Below are 13,461 nucleotides of genomic sequence, written 5' to 3' on the forward strand. Positions count from 1 at the left end.
CTCATTCAGAAAAATGAAAGGCTGCCAACTGGTCTTCATTTAGTGTCTATAAGAATACAAACCTGACAATTTGTTCTTATGTTCATTTCCAGAGAAAAATTAACCAGCCACAGCAGGTCCTCAATCAATACTCATAAGGATTATGTACTGACAGTTGCAACCCATTTGCCCTTCTCACCTCTGGACCAATTTTCTCATTTCATACTCCTGAAACGGTGATAAGTTTGGAAATATATACATATACTGGTATACCCATTCTGACCGCTTACTTTCCAGGAAAAGCAATCCCAAGGAATATTAGGCATTTATTTCAATATTTTTCACTATGCCTACTTAATATTACAGTACAATTAGTTCACAATGATGGAAAGCAAGTCAAAACAGAACGTAACAACTTTGGTTCATGAGATCCCAGCAGCGGGCCTGTTTTCCTTATTGTTTGCCTTGCCCTCCAAGTCATTCTTTAGTGGCTCAGATACCATGATTTAATAAGAAGAGTGTACGAAACAGAGAGTGGTGCTATTGGGCCCACAATTTATCAACTACTGTTAATGAAGGTGTGGTGACTACCTTCAGACAAATCTGCAAGTTCAAAGCAAAATGGCACCAGTTAGTAGACTGAATATATAGGTACAAAGCAAGATCATGTACAGAAATACATATGCTGGGGATGAAAATAATTCAGTGACGATCTTATCGAATGCAATTTATTGTACTTTCCAAGAAATAGAGGACTGTAGTTCTTTGACAGAATTTACTGCACAGTTACATCTCCTCTATTCCCTGCTAGATAAGCACGTTTGGAAAAACACTTCTGAGACAGCATCCACCAACTGGATCCATAAATTACTTCTCTCTTTGGAGATACTAAAGGCATATATTAGCAATGCACTATGGAAAATATTGCCCAGTGACAGCATACTGCCTCATTATATTCCGCTCTTGGCCTTCAGCTCTCACTAGTGGTGGTTGTGTACACAATTTGCTTTTTGATTTGAAATGTTCTCGAATGTGGAAGTTTTCAAACTTTAGATTGAAGAGCTGTACCAGTGAAGTAACAAACTGATTTTATTACAAAAAGAGTTGTCTCTCAAACAAACTCACAATTAAATCAATAATGTCCTTCAGTTTTTTCACTGCCAAACTCAACAATATCTGTTTCTTTAGCATCCAGGTGTTTAAGTATAGTATACATTTCGTCAGCGTCTTTAGCAGCCGAGGTAGTGCCACTGCATGATGACGGTTTCTCTGAAATTGTCAAAGGGGGTAATGTGTAAGCAGGTTTGTCTGGTTTGGTGCTTATTGATTGGTTGGAACTTTGATCTTCCTGTACAATCAGTTTTTGGGTCTTCGTCTGACCCTCCAAGCCTCCAGCTTGTTGGCCTTCACTTAAGAGGGCAGTGCTCTGCCCTCCAGCCACTGATATCTCCTCCTTTTCATCATCCATTTGTAGTAGATTAGGTTGATCTGTGGCAGTGTTGGAGTTCAAATCCAGATTTCTCATTGGTAGGGCATTCTGTGTCTGAGGGTGGCTAGTGGATACCACAAAACTGTCAATACGGAATCGTGGGTCCTCACGTGACGTGACAACTACCATAGGTGGGTCCAAAGTCATGGGTTCATACACACTCGACTTCGGACTGGTTGATGTATCAGATTTTCCAGATTCCTCAATGATCGATAGGTCCCCGTGAGGCAAGGGAGGTTTTAAGTTCCTGTCGGATTGATCCAGTCTCTTGGCATTTATAACAAATTGCTTATTCCTGCTAGAGTTATCGTGATGACTTGGGATGTGGTTCCTGTCACTTGTAGGAAAAAATATATTTGAAAGTTCACTGTCTTGTCGGCTGAAGGCCCTTCGAGGTGACAAGTCGGAATGTTCATGAGCACTGAGAAAGCGCTTGACTCGTCTCAGCACTGAAGGCTGTCGTCTTTGTCTCTCATCATCCCATATGGAATCCTCCCCTCGTAAAAATGCAGAATCGGGTAATCTGTGAACATGAGAATAAAATATTTAAATTGAAGTTCAACAGTTTATTACCAACAATTAAATATCGTAATTCACCCCAAGCCCTAATAGTTCAAATGCTTATCTAATTTGCATGCACAGAAACTGTGGTGGGACATACACCTGTTTACTTACACAAGGGTTCGGAAAGAAAACCTTTCCGCTGCACTCATTAATTTTTCCAGATTGGTTTCTCTAAGCAAACACAAGGAGATGATGGACTGAGCGTTGAAACTTTTCAGACACTCACCCCCAGTCACAGATCTGGGTTGACTCCATCATCGTTCTTTGGCTTACTTTGCCACCCCAGTTCAGACCCAGCTATATGCAAATCAGCCTTGACCTTATGCCTCATGGGAACAGTCCAACCCAAACTGACAAGCTAGGTCTTCCCTGGACCTGAACCAAACATCTTGGAACCGGTTTCGGGGTATCACCACTCATCAGCCAGGCTAGCTTGAATCCAATGGCAAAGTGAGCAAGGGACTGGATTCAAGCTAGCCTGGCTGATGAGGGGTGTTACCCCGAAACCAGTCCCAGGATGCTTGCCTCCAGTCCAGGGAAGACATGGCTTGGCAGTTCAGGCTTCACTGTTCCCATGAGCCACAGGGTCAATACTGATTTGCATATAGCTGTGTCTGAACTGGGGTGGCAAAGTGAGCTAAAGAACAGTGATGGATTCAACCTATATCTGTGACTGGGGGTGAGTGTCTGAAAAGTTTCATCACTCCGTCCATCATCTCCTTGTGTTTGCTTTGATAGTTTCTCTAGCCAAATCTACTTTGTACTGTATGTTGTTCAATTCAATTATTACAGCTGTTTATTTTCTATCAGCACTTTGCGGCGACTGGAGTATTTTACATCTAAGGGTTATGTAATGATCTCTATAGGAGTGAAGGTGGGAAGAGGAATTGGAAAACGGGTGCTTTAACCTATTAAAATATAGAAGTAGTACTAAATAGACAAATGTTGCCTGCTTTACAGGAATCCATAATTAGTTCCATCCTACATGGGTGCAAGATTGATGCATAAATGGACCTATTCACAAAATCATTTTGGAGTGAAGCACATCTCCTGCAGGACTCTTCTACATACTCTTACAGGCCTTTGTAAGTTTGCCCCAAAACATCTAAAATGGGAACACTCATATGCTGTTACTACAAAAAGAAAAGTCTGTGCCTTCTCTTCCATTTTATTATTGGTGAACTGGACATTTTGTGGCCAATTCACAAAGACCTGTGAAATTACATAAAATAATACTTCTGTGGTACTGTCTCCTGTACTCGTAAATGAATCAGCCACCTCTATGTGTCCAAAGAATGGATGCTTCAAAGGTTTTGCTCCTAAGAATATCCCATCCAAGAATATAGCTTTCTTCTTGCTTTCATTCTCCTAAAGTAAAAGGATATAGAATTTTTTTTCCACACACTTTTACATTTATTTAAAATGTCACAAGTCCTCTGTGCCTTTGTGGCATAAACGGCAATTGCTCAAACCTGTATTCTGCTGCCATGGAAGTAGATGCAGCAGCGATGGAAGTAGACTAAGACGGAATTTAAAATACATTTCTTTGACATTATTACTGAACCCATTATAAAGATAAGTTTGAGAAGTGGCTGAATCTTGATTCAAAACTAGCCATGCGTGGGTTCTTCTAGCTAAAATTGACTTATTCTGTCACACAGAGAGCTATTTGTGAGTTTGGCTGACCAATTTTTTCAAGCACAGAGAACTAGTAGACATTTCTCAGAGATGGCTTAACACAGTTACAGTTAGCGAGTCCTTAATGTATGCTTTGGCAGCACAAGTGTCCCTATTATGTGTCTCCTTCCATAAATGGAAAGTCAAGGTGTTGGGAGTGACATTCCTGATTCTATTTCAGCTGTCAATGGAGACCATATTTCAGCCTTGTAATTGGGGAGGTGAAAAACATTCTGTGGGTTCTGATCATGATGTTGTCCAGCCACGTAGCATCCATCCCTCTCAGAGGTCCACTCCCGTAAGCTATGGTATGCAGCAGGTTTGCTTGGATTATTAGAAGGAGTGGTGTCAGAGTTCGGGTAGATAGTTTCTCCTTTACATTTTTAAAGATTATGGACAATGCAATGCCTTTCCTTTTCATTGCATCTTTCTGGGTAACAAATGACCCATCTTTATCTAGGATGACACCAAGGTACTTATATTCTTCTACCAAGCCGAAATGCTTCCTGTCAGGGTACTAGCGCGGAGTCCTTCTCTTTGTGTTGTTGATTGACATGGTGTTGTTTGATTGCCAGGCCATTTTCTGTAGAGTATTTCAGCATAATATTCAGTAAGCGCTGCGGTCCTACGTGGGCATTACTTAATTAAACCAAATTGTCTGCGTAAAAGAGGCTGGAGGGGACTATGTCACCTAGTTCATGGGCAAGAGAGTCACTGATGTTTAACTTCTGTGTCAAATCTTCAACAAAAAGATTGAACAGGGTGAGTGCAAGCAAACACCCCTACTTCAAAGCTTTGGTAGCTGGGATTTGTCTATAGAGATGTGATCCAGTGCCCAGCATAATCTTCACACATGTATCCGTGTGTAGAAGTATGAGTATGTTCAGGAGGGCCGATAAAATGTTCCAGTTTGCCAATTTACGCCATAGTTTCCCATGGTCAACATCTTATTTGTGATGCCGGTTAGTTTTGAGAAGCTCGTCTGATTTATCGGAATTATGACACACGCAAAGGCCAAGGTTGATAACTACTTAAGAAGTGTGTCTGCAAAGTATAAATACAATGCGGTCGAATTTTAGTATATTGTGAAGAGCTCTGCCCAGTGCAATTTGTTGTTCAAAAAGATTCTCAGATCCAATTGCACACATCTTCTCTTCATATAATGCTACTGGTCAGATACTAGAATTTTAGGGATTTAGTTAAGTAGCTCATATTTGTGGTTATCTTCCTGCATTTTTTAAAGGTTCCAGAGGTAAATGTTTTTATATTGCTGATGCATGACGAGGGATAAAGTAATAAAAACGGACAGCAGAGTGATGGTCCTATCATCATGGTCTTGCTGTAACATCTTACTTGACTGACTGACTCAATAAACTTATATAGCATGCACATGTGAAATTAAGGGAAAAATAGGTTTCAGTCTAACTAGAAGATGGAAACATTATCCCAATACCACTGCTGAATGTAAGCACATGCACTTATCCATACTGGTCAGGCTTAGTGAGTGATTCAGTAGTGGTGAAAGAAAAAACTCCTCCTGGGTAATACGGGCTCTTAATTCGGAGAAAATAAGCACAGTCTTCTTTCTATTCAACTGAAGCAGGTGCTAAAGAATCCATCTTTGTACCTTAGTGAGCAGATCCTTCAGGGCAGAGAAGGAAGTGGCATGCTCTTTGAGACAGGTATTTACACTACAGTGTCATCTGAGAATATGAACAAGTCAAACAGAGGAGCCATGAAGATAACCAACAGCACTGGGGACATGATAGAACCCTGTGGGATAATACAATCATGAGAGGCAGGCAAGGATGGGTACATCCTAGAGGTACTCTCTGAGATCCCTGTTGCAGAAAATAGCTGTACTGAGTGATGGCTAAAGGCCTGGCCTACATCCTATCCAGCTGAATCTGATGGTTCATGGATGTGGGCAGGTTCAGCATGACTATGAGGCTGTCTGCTCCTACATCCACTCATCTCAAGATGGTAATCCAAAACCCTCACTGTGCACGCTCAGGCGTGTGGATGAAACCCAGACAGAAAAATGAAAAGGCAGTTGATGCTCTCCAGATGTTGTTGGAGCTGGTGCATCACGATTATAGGTGAGATAATTGAGCTGAAGACAGTCTTGCATATCTTCCTCACATCTATATTCTCTCCACTGGCTTTCAAGTCAACATCTTTAATGCTTCAAAAATGTAAGTTCACTGTTAAATGAAGGAGCAATGTGAGATTGCAGTCTAGATTTTGCCATCTGAAGTTTAGAAGATAGCAAACCTTCACAAAAAGAATAATGCATCTAAAAGTGATCATTCGTGACCCTTCACAACTTGCCAGTTGTTGAGTAGACTGATTAGTTTTGCAAGGTCACTCCATCCATATCTTGTGTTTAATACATATGCAGTGATGGAGGGTGAAAATGCAAAACGAATGTTCATTGACCTCTTTAATAAATAATGCATCAAGCGAGTGAGTGACCTGTGCAGTGTGTTGGTGCTGAGATTATTTGGGCAAACCCCAGGCCACCCAAGCACTCATGATGTTTAGAGAAGCTAAGACCAGGGAATCAGATTTGTGAGCAAGATCACAATGTGATTGCTCTCGGAAGTGAGTTTGAACATGGCTGTAAAGATGTAGTGTCCTTTCGAGCTGTTGATTGATTGAAATGGATCATATTTTCTTATTTGGGAGGCTACGCAGCCAAGTACCATTCAAATAGATACCTACAAATCAAACCAGCTACTTTAAGAGTGATCTGTTTTTTAAGGGGAAGCAGTGCCATTTTCCCACTTTTTCAAGCCACAAACCAGCTTTACTGTTGCAATTTGAGTCACCTGTGCCCTGTGTGACAGTGTTGTAGAGAGTTCAGTGTAAAGAGCATGGTATGTCCCAAACACCAGACCCTTCTGATGTTGTCAAAGTAAAGGAAGAGCTTTCTTTATGACTGATATCATATTGAGGAACTATGGATTTTTCTTTTTCTTTGAGAGCTGGGGTAAATTTGAATCCTAGAAGGGGAGGTAATAAGATTTTTTCCAAATATGATCTGTTTTTGGGCCACATAGATTTGCATCTTCCTAGGCTCCATTAGGATGTTAAAATTTGGATCAATGACAGAACATCGAAGCACAGATATCGTGTTGACAGAATATTGTGTCAAACATATTGAGGACCAACAGAGAGAGAAGGTAAGTGTAAATAGGTCAGTATAGATTTACTATTCTTAATTCCACATCTACGTACCTTGATGATATATATATATATATTGTCAAGGTACATATATGTGGAGTTATTTAGTAAAACTTTGCTTACCTATAGAAACTTACCTTCACAATATTTTTGTCCTCAATATTCTTGACATTATATTTTGTCTGTACAATATCTTTTCTCCAATATTTTGTCTGCACACCTTAAAAGGATCACTGACAATATCGGAAACATGTATATCATGTTGACAGACTATTGTGTCAAAAATATCAAGGACCAAAATATCGAGAAGGTAAGTGCAAATAAGTAAGTATAGGTTTACTATTACATCTAAATAGCTTAGAGAGATATATGTGTTAAGGAACTTATACATGGAGTTATATATAGAAAAACTTTGCTTATCTATAGAGACCTACCTTCACAATTTTTTTGTACTCAATATTCTTGACACAATATTTTGTCCACACAATATTTGTTCTATATTTTTTCTGCAATCTTTAAAAGTTAGCCTGCATGCAGGGTTTGATTTTAAGAATGTATGTTGGCAGGGAATGATTATCAATGTAGTCATGGCTAATGTTCAGTTGCTTTTCTAATACGTCACATTTCACTCAGGAAGGCATACCTCTGCCAGTACCTACTCAGTAGCGGCTCAAACTATCAGTCTCCTTTTCTATTTTTCTAATGCATTCGAGATTTTCCATCCCTAATCATTCAGCAATTCCATAATGAGTTATATCGTTAATGTCTCAGACTGCATGTGTGAGTGCACTCCGCCATTGCCCTGATACGGACTCCCACAAATCCTTGGAACGCGTGCTCTATAGGCATTTTCCTACACACACCAGGAATGTTCTAATGAAACGGTAGCCCCATCTCACTAAAAAACAGAAAATGTGCATCACTTTGCCCCATTAAAACACCAGATAAATTTGTTTCAGAAATAATTAGCTAATAACACTCATGTATTTACCACTCCTGCTGGCTTCACAAACAATTTAAACAACCAATGTCTGGGAGGAGCACCTTCTGACACAGGTCAAATGTAAACAACATTACTTCAGGGTTTAAAGCCCATACTATAGTCTCCAAAGCCTACACACCATAGAGGATACTTTAAGCGGCAGAGGGAATCCCCCAGTTACGCAGCTTCAGCGGGGGTTACCGAAGGGCACCAGGCACTGCTGAACTGTGCTGGACTAAAACTTTAGTTGGTTGTTTGTGAGGCTCTTCTGTCTGCAGGCCTGCAGAAGAATGCTCATAGATAACACTGTTAGGAATACATGAACAGAGGGGTGTGGGAGGTAGGCTGACCTGATTGGAACAACGTGGGTGGGGCAAATAGAAAACGTGAAAGATAAGAAAGAAAAGTAAGGATTCGAGACACAAGATTGGTAGATTGGTTGATAGGAAGAGGAAAGAAAGAACGGGAGAGGAAAGGGCAGGTATAAGGAAGGACACTTGAAAGGAAATAAGTAAGAAAAGGTGAAATACAGGATGGAAGGGTGCAAGGAAGGACAGATGAAGGGTGAAAGGACGAATGGTTGGAAACATGGACGGACGGATGAGTGGAAGAACGAAACATGAATAGATGAATAGATAGAAGGGTGGAAGGATGGATGAAAGAGGGAAAGGCGCTCGCCTAACGAGGTTCAGGTTTCATCACTTTGTACACTTAGGGGCCTATTAGGATGGCGGGTGGACTTCAGTCTGCCCGCCACCCTAGCGGTGCTGGGACCGGCCGCCAGTGGTGCGGCGGTCCCGCACCTGCAATTAGGATGCCACCCCCACCGTGACATCCTCCATTCCCAGCATTGTGGTGGGCGGTGCTCACAGCACCGCCCGCCACAATGCTGGGAATGCACTGTGTGCAATGTAGGTGCACCACCCAACCCCCCAATACCCAGGGGGCCTGCAACGGGCCCCCAAAAGCACAATGCGCATGCCTTTCCGAGGCGGCAACGCCACCATGGAAAGGCTGCTTCCCGCTGCCTTCCTAATATGGATGGTGGTGTCTAGCGGACACCGCCACCATATCAGGCCCCTTTTCCGCTCGGTCACCTGTGTGACCGGCGGAAAACCGTCAGATGGTCTTTCCATCCACCGGGGTCCCCCCGCCATACTAATATGGCGGGGGGAAATGGGTGGCAGGCGAGGTGTGTTGTAGGGCGGATTGCCACCAACATGCGGGCGGTGGCAATCCGCCCTACATCCTAATAGAACCCTTAGTGTGAATAGAAGTATGACACAAGTGGGGGGTATTAACATTTTTTGGCTACTCCCTTGGATACTAATATTGTTTAAACTTTTTAATCACCATGTATTCAGCACTATTGTAGCTCTGCTAACCTCAGGGGCAGTCACTTACACTAGTTATGAGTTCTTACCAATGTTTGCCTAGTCAGCAAGAAATGATGCTTAAAGAGAGTAAGAGCAATAATTAGCATCACTAGATGTTACTGGAATCCCACCCTCCGCGAGGAGCTAGTTACCCCATCTCATTGGTCGATCCCAGGAAGGAAGGTATGCAGTAATCAGCAGCTGCCAGGGTGTAAGGAGGCCGCATGTCAGAGTCGTTCCAGTAAATATCCTTGCTCATCTTTGGCAGATTCATGTGCATTTCATCAACGGCCAGAAGAGACACCTGGAAAATGAAAGAAATGAGACCACAGTTCTTACTCATGTAATACTCTGCGGTATCCGGCCTGTGCTGGAACTCTAAAATAAACGTATTAATCGCCTAAAAAGATTGCGCTTGGATTAAAATAGAAAACAATACATGGGCACAAAAAACCCAACCTGTTGCACATGGGAAACAGCCTTAACAACGCGGGCTGAGCCATGTGTGCTGTTTCCCTGCAAGCCGAACTGCGCTTGCCACAACCACGCATATGCCTTCTCCGTGCGTGGTTAAAGCAGTGCGCGGTCTAGATGCTGAAATGGACAGGCAGGAAGAGGAAGGACTGGGAGAGGATGCAGCCAGGTAAGTGGGGCCAGGGTTTGGGGGGTGTGGGGCAGTTTTTTGGGGTGAGGTAGTTTTTAGGGTCCAGGTGGGGGTCAGGGTTGTTTATAGGGCAGGGAGGCCGGTTTTAGGGACAGGGTTCAGTTTTTAGGGCACAGGCTGGTGGGGGTGGGTTGGGTATTTTTTAAGGCTTGGGCAGTTTTTGGCCTCAGGGCAGGGGGGTTGGGTCGGGGCAGTTTACAGGTGTAGAGGACAGTTTTTAGGGCTCAGGGCAGAGGGTGCTGGGGTTGTCATAGTTTTTAGGGCATGGGGTGAATGTTTAGGGCTCAGAACGGGGCAGGGGAAAAGGGATAGTTTTGAGGGCTGAGGGCAGGGGTGTGATCTTTACCACACATGTCCCTTTACCAATCATATCTTCACCATGAAATTGCGTGGTAAAGGCATGCGTGATAAACACGTGGTTCTAGTTGAGACCGCGTCGTTCAGGCATGCATTGTTGAGGCATGCACTGTAACATCATACAATCATTGCGCATCTTTGATGCAGGGTATGTACTGACAACATTTTCCACAAAAGAAAATGTTCAATGGGATCTATGGAATCCTAAAATGTATTAGAAGGTATTTTATATTATTTTTGACTGCTCCCACAATTAATGTAACATTCTGACAATCTTCCTCATCATTTGTTTCATTTGGCATTTTGCCTCAGCTAATATGTCATCAGTGATAGTCATCAATATGTATTTTTTTGTAAAAAGTGTGAACCATAACCCAGGCCAAAAACCCAGGTGACCCTCCTTGCAAAACCAAGTTGTTTTGTGATAATTAATTTTGATGTCTCCACAATACGTTTTGGGCCCTTACCTGCCGCGGGCACTTGGCCCACCCACACATGTGAGGTATTCTTTTTATCAGGAGACTTTGGGGAATGTGGGGTGAGTTGAAGTTTGTGGATCCACGCATATTACATCACAGAAATATGAGGAAAATGTGTTATTGTTGACAAAGTTTGCGGTTTACAAAGGATTCTGGGTAACAGAACCTGGTGAGAGTCCCACAAGTCGCCCCTTCCTGGATTCCCCTGGGTGTCTAGTTTAAAAAAGTGTATATGTTTGCTAGGCTTCCCAAGGTGCCGGCAGAGCTAGAGTACAAAATCCACAGCTAGGCACATTGCACAAAAAGGGTCCGTTTTCAGTGGAAAAATGTGATGTATCCATGTTGTGTTTTGAGCCCTTTCCTGTCGAGGGCACTTGGCCTAACCACACAAGTGAGGTACCATTTTTATAGGGAGACTTTGGGGAATGCAGGGTGGGGGAAAGTTTGTGGATCCACGCAGATTCCATAACTCTCCATCACAGAAATGTGAGGAAAAGTTGTTTTTTACCAAGTTTGCGTTTTGCAAGAGATTCTGGGTAACAGAACCTGATGAGAGCTACACAAGTCACTAAATCCTGGATTCCCCTGGGTATCTAGGTTTTAAAAATGTACAGGTTTGCTAGGTTTCCCCAGGTGCCGACTGAACTAGGGTCCAAAATCCACAGCTAGGCACATTGCGAAAAAAGGGTGAGTTTTCACTAGAAAAATGTGATATGTCCATGTTGGGTTTCGGGCCATTTCCTGTCGCAGGCACAAGGCCTACCCACACAAGTGAGGTACCATTTGTATCGGGAGACTTAGGGGAACACAGAATTGTAGAACAGCTGTTATTACCTATTGACTTTCAAAGGTTTTCTGCCTTCCAAATGTAAGATAATGTGTAAAAAAGAAGTCACTTTGAAAAATGTCCTGTAATTTACATGCTAGTATGGGTACCCACAATTTCGGAGATGTGCAAATAACTACTGCTTCTAAGCTCTATATTTTGTTCCCATTTTAGAAATACATAGGTGTCCTTGATACCTATTTTTCACTCTTTTTATTTTACCAAATGATTTGCTATACACCCGGTACACAATAAAAACCTGCAGCCCAGTCCACAACCAAAAGGGTCCAGCAGATGTAATGGTATATTGCTTTCAAAACTTAGCCATACTTCGAAGAAGTTACAGGTGAAAATGTTGCCACAAATGGCAAATTGTTTCAACTCAATTTTCAATATTTTATTATTTCAACTGTTAGTTTCTATAGGAAAACCTTGAAGGATCTACACAAATGACCCCTTGCTAAATTCAGAATTTTGTCTAGTAGTCTGAAATGTATAGCTATCCAGGATCCAATATTGCTTCCACACCCATTTCTAGCACTAACTGGAAGGAGGTTGAAAGCACACAAAAAAAGAAAAATAGGTTATTGCCCAGTAAAATGCCCAAACTGTGTAGAAAATGTTGGCTTTCTGACAAAAGTCTGCCTGTCCCAATAAGCTGGTAAGATGGTGATTTCAGCAATGTAAACCTTTTGTTGATACCATATGCAGGGAAAAAAACAGATGCTTTCTTCTACAGCACTTTTCCCCCATGTTTCAGAAAAAAACCAAAATGTTGCTGTATTTTGGCTATTTTCTGGGTCCCCTCCAGGGGAATCAGCAAATCCTGGGTACCTTCAAAATTCTCAGGATGCTGGAAGAAAAGGACGCAAATTTGGCGTGAATACCTTATGTGGACAAAACGTTACAGGGGCCTAAGCGCAAATTGCCCCCAGCACAGGGGGGAAAAGACCAAGACGCGAAAGGGTTAAAAGAATTTTGTGGATGCTCTTTTACCGGGACCCCAAAACTGGGAGAATTATTTAGAATAGCCAGTTTGTCACCTGTGTAGGTACTTTTGTGTGGGTGCAAAAAGGTTTTGTTCAGTGTCATGTGAAGTCTGCAGCATAGACTGCATAACCACCTGACTCACACTCTGAAACCACCAACCATGGCGGGCAGGGACTGCTTGATGGGCTGCACTTGTAAATTTATGTTCTTGCTTTCTTCTGTTGTGGGTCCAGTGCCGACAATACTAGCAGCCTATAGTGTGTTCCATATCCCCAGTGGGGCTAGCCTTGTTAACAATGGTGGATACCATGCCTTTCTTTGCTCCTGGGTACACATTGCCCATAATGAGACATACATACTTCTAGGGCAGAGATCTTCAAACATGTATGCCCGAGCCCCCTAAGTAAAATGTAGTCAGGCCCCCTGAAAATTTTTATGGCAAGGATTATGGGAGCTGGAGGGACATGGCTGAGTGCAGGGGGTGGGGCTTATAAGATCATTTCAGGAATACTTTTTATTAAGCTCAAAAAAACACATTAAACATGATACTTATAAAACAGCAAATGTATCAAACTGTACTGACCCAAAAATACTGCTCACCATAATTGAGGTGTTATGAGCCCCTCAATCTCCTGGACCCCAATACAACTACACTTTCTGCACTAATGATAACTGCATCTTTCACTCCTGCCCCCCCATGCCGGAGCATCCTTCCAATCTTAAAACAGGCCCTCGGTCCCTTTCAGAAAAGAAAGCTCCAACATATTTACTCCCTTTTTCTACAAGAGTGCCCTCTATCCTAATGCTAGAAAGGAAAATAATCTCCCATTCCCTTTTGTTTTTTAAAGTGAGACAGTCATAATTGTAATGCTGTGGGCCCCTCCAATCCCTG

The 13,461-nt window shown here is 42.4% G+C and overlaps 1 protein-coding gene across 4 annotated transcripts in view; it reads right to left on the reverse strand.

Moving 5' to 3' along the window:
* Window positions 1-696: 696 nt before the first annotated feature.
* Window positions 697-13,461, reverse strand: part of BEST3 (bestrophin 3) — a 217,816-nt gene continuing 205,051 nt past the window's right edge. For all 4 annotated transcript variants that reach the window (XM_085652504.1, XM_085652501.1, XM_085652502.1 and 1 more), the window contains 2 exons: window positions 9,406-9,557; window positions 697-1,991 (listed from right to left, as the gene is read on the reverse strand). In XM_085652504.1, coding sequence (XP_085508630.1) covers window positions 1,112-1,991; window positions 9,406-9,557 — 1,032 coding nt within the window. In that variant the 3' untranslated portion in view covers window positions 697-1,111. The remainder of the gene's footprint in view (window positions 1,992-9,405; window positions 9,558-13,461) is intronic.

The sequence above is a fragment of the Triturus cristatus genome, chromosome 4_1 (genome assembly GCF_964204655.1).
Source record: "Triturus cristatus chromosome 4_1, aTriCri1.1, whole genome shotgun sequence".
NCBI classification, from domain to species: Eukaryota; Metazoa; Chordata; class Amphibia; order Caudata; family Salamandridae; genus Triturus; species Triturus cristatus.